General features: G+C 42.7%; 1 protein-coding gene across 2 annotated transcripts; it reads right to left on the bottom strand.

The window, feature by feature from the left end:
• Window positions 1-1,851: 1,851 nt before the first annotated feature.
• Window positions 1,852-6,400, bottom strand: LOC147889169 (uncharacterized). 2 transcript variants are annotated; one of them, XM_087391815.1, is made up of 3 exons: window positions 6,120-6,400; window positions 2,641-2,681; window positions 1,852-2,308 (listed from the first exon to the last, which is right to left on the bottom strand). In XM_087391815.1, the coding sequence occupies exons 1-3, from the start codon at window positions 6,220-6,222 to the stop codon at window positions 2,024-2,026; spliced, it is 429 nt and encodes a 142-aa protein (XP_087247941.1). In that variant the 5' UTR covers window positions 6,223-6,400; the 3' UTR covers window positions 1,852-2,023. The 2 variants fall into 2 exon arrangements, with proteins under 2 accessions (XP_087247941.1, XP_087247942.1); XM_087391816.1 differs by having other exon boundaries at window positions 6,183-6,391.
• Window positions 6,401-10,693: the final 4,293 nt, after the last annotated feature.

Raw genomic sequence — 10,693 nt, 5'->3', positions numbered from 1 at the left:
CTTCGCTTCATGAGAACATCTGCATCCTCTGCTTTTTTTGCTTTCAACCTTGTTTTCTCTTCTGCCCTTCTACTTTCCACAACTCCCGTGGACGCAAACTCTTATGATCTCGGTGTAGAGTGTAGTTATCTTCACATCCTTCTTCCTAACATCATTAGCTTTCGGTAGTTTGTAAATTGTTCCGACTCCTCGAATGTCACAAGATACTCGCATCGATGTCTTCACAAAGGTTATTCAGAATTTCTCCTTCACAAAATTCAACTTCAACTCAAACAAGACCGGCACAAGATACGACGCTAGTAATGATGGTAAAGGCTAGTGGGCAAGAACCTGCATATTCACCGTGGACGTTCTTCTTCACACCTTTCACAACATAGATGTGGTGCACCGTGATCAGATTGCTTGTGCTCACAAGAGTGTTGCTGTGGCTGTTGGAGCGCAACACTCATCCCCACCATCAAATGCAGACAGTCTGTTGGTGAGCCTCAATTGCACTCTCAACATTTTTACTGGAATGCACCATTAGTGAGGGCTCCCAAACTGCCTGCTAATAGTTAAGTTTTGTTTGAGTGTATTTGGTCAACATGGTTTAAGTGTGGGTTAGTAGTAGTTTAAGGGCTTCTAACACCACTTTTCTCTCCTCTCATCTACTCTTTTCTCTCCTCTCTTTTACTCATCACCTTTCCCCATATTCCTTCACCTTCACTTGCTTTTTCTCTTTTCCTTTCCTTCCAATTTACACCTATCGTTTCCCTTTTACAAGTTATTGAAAATATTTATCAAGTTAATTTACACTGACACTTATAATGACACTCCCCAATGTTGTTTTATAACAATTGAAGGGCTATAACCAATTCATGCCTCCAACCCATAGATACATTGGAGACACTCCTTTTTGCTTCATAACAATTTCCTTTTATTTCCTTAGCTTTTCTTTCGAAAAAGGTGCTCTCTCCTATGTGCTTTTTGAATAGCAATCATGCCCCCTCTTTGTAGCAAGGGGAAATTTCCTGTTTGTTGTAAATAAAAAAAGAGGGAACTTTCTTTAAATGGTTGAAGGGACCAAATTTGCATGCCTCTAGACTTCAACACTCCTGTGAAGTTTGCATCTTCTTGTTAGAAGCTTTTGACTTTAAAATATCATATTTGCATGTTCATATGACTCACAATCTCTTATACCATGTGTCCTTTAAGTGAGGTGCCTTTTTTCCCTTAGCTTTTTTTTCAAAAAAGATGATCTCTCCTAGAAGGTTTTTGAGTAGCAAACATGGCCCTTATTCATTGCAAGAGGGAACTTCCCCCATAAGTTAGGAGGAGCAAAATGCATACTTTAACACTGCTGTGACGTTTATATCCTCTTGCTAAAAGCCTTTTGAGTTTTCATGTCATATTTGCCTGTTCATACTTATTGTTTGATGTCATTATATCAAACTTGGTGTTTTTCAAGTTTTAATGTTACAAGGGGTCGTATCTTTTTAGTTTATGTTTTGAGCATGCATGCTGATATATTTATGTCGTTCCCTTGCTTCTATTAAAAACATCTAAAACACTAATGGTAACACCTCAAAAACTTAAGAGGCGTTCAAGGCTCATATCGTAACACACCTCAAAGGCACATGTCTAAAGATTGGTATAACCATGTCATGTAAGAGAATCCTCAACATACTTTATAGTAAATAACAGGGGCCTTTTTGGCATGGCTTCCATTTTGATTCTCTGGACCCCTTTATAACATATCAAAGATTGGAATGAAGCCTTGAGAAAAAGTACCGAGGAGCAGAGAATTGAATGAAACAAGAAAATGCAAAGAACTGAGACTGCCAACACCAAATAATCAATCTCTAAACTACCAACCAGGATTTTTATTATAGGCATTCTTCAGATACCAATGTAACACAATGTTAATAAAACTCAAAATCTTCCAAGGGACATTGTCATTAAGGTTCAAATAAGGCTAGTATACATAGACACAACAGATTTAAACAGATTATAATAAGGAAAAGCATGAACTGACATAAAGAGCCTATTTCATAGTCCCACCACATAATCTTTCAAGAGTTTTCCCCACATACGTCCAGCAACCTTCATGGCCATTTTGAGGTGGCTTTTCTTTCACTTTATCATGTTTCTCGTGTAATGTTTGCAAAACAGCTTCAACCTCTTCCCTAGCTCGTTCGAAGATATTTGGTGCCTTGACATCTTCAACATTAAAATCTTCACTGCCAATCTGATCAGTGCCATAGTGTAATGCACGCACTCTATCATGATCATGCGCCACGTCTTTCATGGCTTTGCCTTCCTGCAGTGCCTGCACATATTTCATGTGTTCAGTGCTTTCCTGGATGTTCCTGAAGACATGTGGGATTATAATTTCAAACTCCAAAATCACTCTGATCATAATATGCAGACTTCCTATTAGGACCGCAGAAGTAAGGTATGCTTTGCTACTCAAAACTCAATTGAAACATCATCCACTTTTCACATTAGCGTCTTCAGAAGCTTCTGCATGTCCTGCAGGAGTCGAGGAAGTTTGGAGTATTACCACATTTATGCAACATGAACAACAACTGTGATTGTACCATGTAAAGGCAAACAGGAAATACAAAACGATCAATTACATGGAAACAGACAGTTGTTCACCTTTGAATCATGCTCTGACTTGCTGCCCTGAGTCAGCTCCCCTGCATGCAAATATGGGTTGTTGAAAAAAATGAAATAGGTTAACAGCCAGTAACAGAAACAAAATGAACCATTTATGTAAGAGACAATCTACTTCAGGCTTTGCTTATTAATCTGTTTGTCGAACATACAGTTTGACTACACATTTGACACGGAGACAGACAGGAATGCCTGTGAACCTTGACCTTTTGACTGCTGCAAATGTAATTCCAATCTCTGATAGAAAGATTTCCAAAATTAAAGACAGACAAAAAGACTAACTTTTATATGTTGGATACCCCAATCAAATGGAACTTTCCAGGTAAGGTTTCAGTCACTCCACAAAAAAATCAAGTAAGGTTTCACTCACTCCACATTTATGTTGAAGGCAATCTACTTTGAGTGCGAGCTATAGGCTTTGCTTATTAACCCGTTTGTCGACCATACAGTCTGACTATTTGACACGGAGACGGACAGGAATGCCTGTGAGCCTTGACCTTTGACTGCTGCAAATGTATTTCAATCTCTGATAGAAAGATTTCCAAACCTAAGACAGGCAAAAAGACTAAATTCTTCATATGTTGGATACCACAACCAAATGCAGCTTTCCAAGTAAGGTTTCAGTCACTCCACACAAAACTCAAGGGCACGGCTCGATTGCCTCCGAACCACAAGTATCGCTTGTTGAGAACTTCATGCTGTCCAATGGTCCTCGCATCTGTTGTTTCTAGGGAATGCCTGTGCATGGCTTTCGAAGTCACACTCATCCATCCTTCTGCTATCACCAACAACTCTGCAAGTATTGGTCTCGGCGTAAACTAATAATACTGGTCTCCATCGACACTGACATTTGGCTGTTTCTTTCGTGAAGTCTCCATTTCAGGTCCTCACAAGAATCTGCAAAACTTAACTTGAATTTTATTTAGTTGAAGTGGTTCTTCTAGTCTCTGCGGCATTGAAGGTTCATTCAACTCCATGTTGTGATCTCTATATCTCAGGCATCTAATAGAAGACAGAAGTGTTGATAAATTTATTTACGTTGCCAACTCTATTTTCAAACACTGTTTCAAGTCCCTCTGGCAGCCTGGACTGAGGCTTTCTAGAAGGCCGAACGCACAATGATCCTGAGAAAATGCTAAAAGAAATTGCTGGCCCTCTAGAGACCTCATCATAAGCTGCTATTGCACCACTTTTAAAAGTGTCCCTCCATTTAGATGAAAAGATACTATTGGAGCTATGTGCATCTCATAGTGAGTGAAGGCTTATTTGTGGGTGTGCCCGCCCTCCTCAGTCTAGCTTTACCTCTCAGTGGAGGCCTATTCCAAGGCTGTTGGTAGGGCTGAATGGATCAGCCTCTAGGGATGGCTGACCAGACCGGTTTAGGGCCTAACCCTGGTCAGGTCAAACCAACCTGCAAGTCGAGTCATCCGACCAGACCTGGGTCAGCCAATAGCATTAAGTCACTGCCCTCTGAAGTGTGTCTCTTGGAGCATTATACTCCTCATGATTCCCTTGCTGTATATACAGCTGCCCTTGCCCTCTGCTGTATATACAGCTGCCATTGCCCTCTCTCTCTCTCTCATGTATGCTTCTGCAATGCACCGCCCTCACCTGGTATCAGACATTGGGTCGGCCGCGGACTAAGGGAGGGGAGTTTTCAGGTTCAATTTCTGAAGCCATTGACACGTCTAGGGGGCTGTTTATCTGCTGCTGCTGTGCGCTCTGGAGCTGCTACCTAAAGGTGAGCTGACGCATCTCTTGGAGGGGGCTGGTGTGTACAGTCTGCACATCCAGTGCTGCTGTGAGCTCTGGAGCTGCTACCTAACGGTGAGCTGACGCATCTCGTGCAGGGGGCTGGTGTGTACAGTCTGCACATCCATTGCTCAGTCCACAAGGTCAGCTACCACTCCCACAGGCCTGTTCGCGGCTGTGTGGGACAGCAACCAAGGGTTGGCAGTCAGGTGACGCAAACCTGCTTGAAGGGGATCTAAAGCAGGGCTTCTAAGTGGCTCATCCAGTTGTCTGGTAGGGTTCCAGGAGCAAATCTCTGCAGTTCTGCTCACACTAATCATGGCATCCTGAGGCAGCAACTTGGGCTGTTTGTCCACGGCATCTTGCAGGACTAGTTCGGGGCAGTCTGCCCACCCCAAGGACAGCCTACAGGGTCGGCCATCGGTCCAAGAGGCAGAACAAACTTGGTGGCAGTTGCCAGCAGCCTATTGGGGTTGTGGACATCGAAGGGGACATGTGTTGCAGACGTCATCAAGGCAGTTTTCTTTATGCATCCTCCTTGTATTGCATCTCTTTCTCTTTGCCTTGTGGATTTTCTTTACCAGGATCAACAGAAAGAGTACGAGGTTTGGAAAAGCTTCGTGGGATCCCTATGTACGAGTAAGGATGACAAGCTTGACAGCACGAATTATGCCCCATGGGAGGCTCAACATGAAGATATGGTTTATCCATAAGGGTTTGTGGGAGCTTGTTCCGGGCTATGAACAGAAGCCTGAGCGTCGTAAGAGCTCTATCAAGTGGGATGCTGAGTGGGAGGACAAGTTTCAGGAGGAGCTCAGGGTTGGGAAAATCAGGACTCAAAGGCACATTCAGCTTTGGTCAAGACAACCACAAAGGAGGTTTCTCCGGCTGTTCAGAACCTGGAGAGTGCATCTAAGGTATGGTCTACACTAGAGGACCTCTATGCCAAGGATTCAGCCATGCATGCTACAACTGTACAATCTCAAGTTCCCCAAAGGGAGTTATATGCAACCTTTATTTATGCAGGTCAGAATTCTCCATTACCACGAGTCCGTTGGCGTCATTCATTCTTACGAAGCTTCATCCCAATTACAACATTGTGTTGAGGTGCCAAGTCACAACACGTCAGTTGGACTTTGAGGAAGCTGTTCTTGTCTCCCAGGGAAAGGTCAGGATCACTCCACGTGGTTTTTATAAAGATTTTTGCTTGGGCGGTGTGTAAACCCCTGCACTGCCCAAGGCATTTTTGGCTGCCCATAGGTTGGGCCCCTTTGGGGGGGCACCCTAATTCTTTAGAACATTTTGCGGAACGCATGTATTATATCACATTCTAAAAACAGGGATATATGCTTCCGGCTGTCCCTTATGCCGTGTCACACGCACTGCACATATTCCATCGGACTTTTAACTATCCTGGCGCTACAAAGATTCACCGTACTAAAACAGGAAGGCGAAGGACAGCAGGAATTTCACAGTAAATCTGTGACCGTTTCCAACAATGAAACAATATAAAATATCATATAAACCTTCCTTCAACCTTGCCGTAATCCGCATTACGAGTAGGCCTCTAAATTTGCAATCACTAAAACAGCCAAATTCAGCTGTCGAACCATCCAAGCATTTACTAGCTTTAACTTATCAAGCTGGTGCCATTGTTACAACCGATCTGACCTTTTTGTTCCAAACAAAAAAGATAATGAACTTTTTACCATTGACACGCACAATAGTTTTAGACGATGCTCGCGAGAACAGGATCAGTGTGATAGAAATACCATGATGGTCAAGATCCCCCCCGCCAGAAGGTGCATCCATGAGGAAATGCAAGATTACAGACTAAGGATGAGAAGGATCGGTAAATGGAGGCGATTTTTTTTTGGGGGGCGGGAGGGGGTAATTGGCTGGCTGTCGTAACGCGCACCACCACGTAGGCAAGGACTAAGGCCAGCCGGGCGCCCGTGAGAATGAAAAGAAACCATCCGGATGAATGGCCGCCGGACGGTTATTTTTGGCCTGCCCGATGAGGAAGGTCTTAGGGGCTTAGCACATGGGAAGAAATAGGATGGGAATGTGAAAAGGTGGTCCCTAGGTGGTCCCATGCATATTTCTATCCTATTACCATCCCACCATGTGCTAACAAAAAAAGAACTAGGGATGGGTTTAGGAGGAAGAGGACAGATGGCATCATTTCATGTGTTTAAGAGGTGGGGACCTTGTGGGGACGAGGACACATGTCATCCTTCCATGTTTTTGAATCCCTAAAAAAGGGGAACCCATTTTGGCTGCCAGGGTCTAGAGGCCATGGTTCAGGATGGGAGAAAAAGTGGCTACTCCCATTCTAAATCCATCCTAGACCACTTGGTGTAGAATGGGAGTAATGATGACAAAAAGATTCCCATCCTGAACCCATGCTAGCCCCATCCATGTGCTAAGGCCCTTAGTTGATGTTGGACCGTGAAAGAGAAAAATCCATTTCTCGTAGAAATAAAATTGTCCATGTTTTTTTGGTTTTTTCGTCTCTTTTTTTGTTTCCTCCCATTTGCATAGGTGTTTTTTGGGATGCATATTCTTGCAATTGCACTGATTCGCAGCGAATTTAGTGAATGATTTGATGTTTTGGCACAAAAAATTTCCAATCTTTCGTGGCTGTCTTCGAGTGATACATGGAAGGCTTCGATGGTTTATAGATTTGGGTGAAGTTGACCGCATATTCTTGGGGTGTGCAACGAGAAGCATGCATTTGCCCTGCAAAATAGGTGCATCGGGTGTGTGGATCTGCATAGGTGCAGCACAGTTGCCGTGCAAAATAGTTGCGTGGCCTCTTATCTTTATAATTGGATGGCGGCATGTGCTTTATGCTCAGCATCTTCTTCATCTTTGTACTTGTGAGTGGGCACATTCTTGTGGATGCCATCTGGGTGTAGCTTCCGGTCTATGGCATTTTGGATCCCCACCGCGATTGCAGCCGAGTCAGGGTTGTTGCGATGGTTGGTGTTGTGTGCATTTTGTTGCTTTGATGGCAAATTGTGTGCTTTCCTATGGCAGAGATTATATAGTAGTGCTAGTGCCTAAACAGTCGCGATCAGATCATGTTTGTAGTACCCTATTCTTTGTTCCCATGTATTATCGATGGCTTCTCGTGAAGAAGTTTCTGCTAAGTCCATGGGCACAAGAAGCATTTACTCTCTATCTCTCCTTCTCCTTCTTCTTCTTCTTCTCTCTCTGTTAGCTTGCAACTTCTTCTTCTCTCTCTTTCAGCTTGCAACTTCTTCTTCTCTCTCTTTCAGCTTGCAATTCACCCTCTTTTCTGTGCACCATCTCGGGCAGGCCACATGAATGAAATTCATCTTGTTTCATTGTCAGGCTGCAGTAAGGTCGTAAAGAAGAGCGATTGGCTTGTTGGTCAGAGCATTTCGTAGCACTTTTTTTACACTCGGCCATGGGCTTGGGCCGCCGGCGCGGTCTCCATATGCCACCCACTATTTTCTTAGTTTTATTGGGCCACCACATACGAATGCCCTTAGTCTAAACCCACCCTAAGGGCTCCACTAGCTAAGTCATGTTTTGACTTAAATGTTGGCTCTAGTCGTTGAAAGACTAGGCAAGTATAGATTGAAGTAGGCAATTACTGTGTGAGCATTTATGAAATCAACCTGCCAAGTCTGCACGGGACTCTAAGGGTGTTTGGTCGAAAATTATGGGTGGTTTATAAGTGCAAGAGAAGTAGACGTTTGTAGCATGGGCGGTTTGGAAATCTATTGTATGATTTGTTCTTTTGTTGCTACCTTTAGAGTGTGGATCATGAGAGGAGCCTACATCAAAGCATGTGATGATTAGCTTTTCCATTGCATGCAATTCAAAACTTGAATATTGGAAGTCCCTATCTTAGACACATTCATAAGATAGTTGCATGTTTGTCGGATTCATGATTTTAGTTGACAATTTGAATGTTTAGGACTTAGCATGTTTAGGGTTGTGTAGGGTTAAATGTTTATGACTTAGCATGAAAAATTAGATATGTATGTAGGATCATGAGGCTTGACATTAATATATGATTTGGTGTATGCTTTATAGGGTTGTATATGATGTGTGCTTTATAGGGGTGTATATGATGTGTGCTTTATAGGGGTGTATATGATTTGGTGTATGCTTTATAGGGTTGTATATGATGAGTTGAAGTAAGGTTGTGATTAGGGTATTTAGGGTTTAGATTTAGGGGTTGGTGTGCTTGTACATTCTAAGAAGGAACAGCTCAAAGGTGTGAAATCTCGACAAAGAGCCATAGGGTGGTTGCATAATTGTGGAAGCAACAATTTTAAGATTGTGTGGGTTTGAAAAATTAGATTTGGTATGAAAGAGACACACTATGTAGGCACCTTAGGGGTTGAGCCTTGTAGTGAGCTTTCTTGCAACTCAAGCCGTCTCCAACACACTATGGGGGACCATAAGCACGTGCTTGGTTTATGGTGATGCTTGTGGGTGATTGAGTACATTCTCTCAATGCTTCTCAGGATCTCATATTGTTCCTACATGATTACGGGATCTCATATTCTTTATTGGCCTCATGAGCTATCATCATGTGATTATCTTTCCATTCAAAGTACGCTTAAAACCCCTGATTACATTGACATAGGCTACTATCTTTTGTTGGAAACACACGTCAATAGAGTTTTGTGACATTGAAGGAATAATTAGTGGTTTACTACACCTATTAGGTTGAGTCCCTCCCTAGTGCTTGTTGCTGAGTACTACAATGATAGGAAGTTTGGTGGTAGCACTACAATAGAAGATACTTTCCTTCTTTTCAAGAGCCTAGCATATCTACACACTCTCTACCACATGACAACGAAAGGAAGTTTGTAGTGGAAAAGATTGAACAGGATGACATTAAGAGTGTAGAGGAGTGTGAGGTAGAAGAGATGCATCATGGCACAAAGAGTGAGAGCACAAGTGAGGCAAAATCCATTGTATTAGAATGAAGGAATGACCTCCATTTTGTAGAAAGAGAGGATGGTGTAGGCACCTCCCCTATATCAGTGGCAATCAGCCCCTACATCAATGGGACTGGCCTAAATCAAAGGAACCTCCCATGTGGGGGCCTCTGGCTTACATCATCACTTAGGTCACACACTAGACACATCATAGCACTAGATGTGCCTCTACAACACACACACACACACACACACACACATGTGACTCCCCTAGATGCACACATGCACCATAGAGCAAGCCCTTGATCATACTTATCCCAACACACCCCCCCTCAAGGGTTTGCCTCTTGCAATGTCAAGGATACATCTAGCCTCATAGTTTCTCATGCCATCTCATGGTGGTCACACATGGCCATCTCATGGTGGTCAAGGATAAATCTATGTCTAGGATCTCATGCTAGCAAAGGTGCCCAAGGGTCAAGGCCAAGGGTCAAGGTTTACAAAAATGGGATAGACCAAACACATATCACATGGCCTACATCATATGGTGACCAGAGGCGATTTACAAAAAACAAAACATATGACATTCTTTTTGGAGTACTACTCTAGGCAGAGAACCTCAAAATTTGACCAAGTGATGATAAACAAAAAATCAAAGACAAGTTGCTCAAAAGGCAAAGTCCTTGTCTTCTACCACAAAGTTGGATGCTTCTTTTGCTAATGGAGTTCTCTCTTTAACCATATTTGACATAGTCCTCTTTTTCTCATTGCAAACCTTTTCAAAGTGATTATTCTTTCCACAATATGAGCAAGGGTTGATTCTATAACAATCCTTCTCAAGGTGATTGTTTTTCCCATAGTGTTTACAAGCCTTGTACTTGCTCTTTTAAAACCTCACTACAAGTGCCTCTGTATGCATTTTGCCCACTCTTGAATTGTTCTTTATTTCCTCTTCTTGTTGTAAGGGACTAATAATGCCTTCTAATGAGGGTTGAGGTAGATTCTTCAAAGTAGTAACCACATAGTCAAAATCTTGAGGCATGCTCTTTAAAAGCACTCCCATAGCATCATCCTCAATGATAGGGGAATTAATTGAAGCTAGTTGTGTCATAGTAGTTCTCATAGTGTTGACATGGGCAGCAACATTATCTCCCTCCATTCTAAGTTCAAAGAACTTAATTTTTAGAATTAATCTGGAAGTATGAGAGCTAGCACCAAACAATATATCTAACTTGTGCCATGCTTCAAAAGGGGATTCCAAATTTGAGATGTGGTGTACATAGTCATCACCCAAAGCTAATGCAATGATGGCATAGGCTTTCTCAATTCTCTTTGCATCTGCAGGTGTAGAAGTA

Source organism: Dipteris shenzhenensis, chromosome 20 (genome assembly GCF_047967505.1).
Source record: "Dipteris shenzhenensis isolate YYH24624 ecotype China chromosome 20, Dip_SZ_1.0, whole genome shotgun sequence".
NCBI lineage: Eukaryota > Viridiplantae > Streptophyta > Polypodiopsida > Gleicheniales > Dipteridaceae > Dipteris > Dipteris shenzhenensis.
The sequence above is the reverse complement of the archived record's forward strand: the minus strand, read 5'-3'. Positions and strand labels throughout refer to the sequence as shown.

Excerpts from the sequence above, each read along its gene's own strand:
- LOC147889169 (XM_087391815.1), bottom strand. The coding sequence starts at position 6,222 with ATGGATGCACCTTCTGGCGGGGGGGATCTTGACCATCATGGTATTTCT. Across the intron at positions 2,682-6,119 it reads AACTATTGTGCGTGTCAATG|GGGAGCTGACTCAGGGCAGC; the intron begins GTAAAAAGTTCA and ends ATTTGCATGCAG. Across the intron at positions 2,309-2,640 it reads AGTCAGAGCATGATTCAAAG|GCACTGCAGGAAGGCAAAGC; the intron begins GTGAACAACTGT and ends AAATATGTGCAG.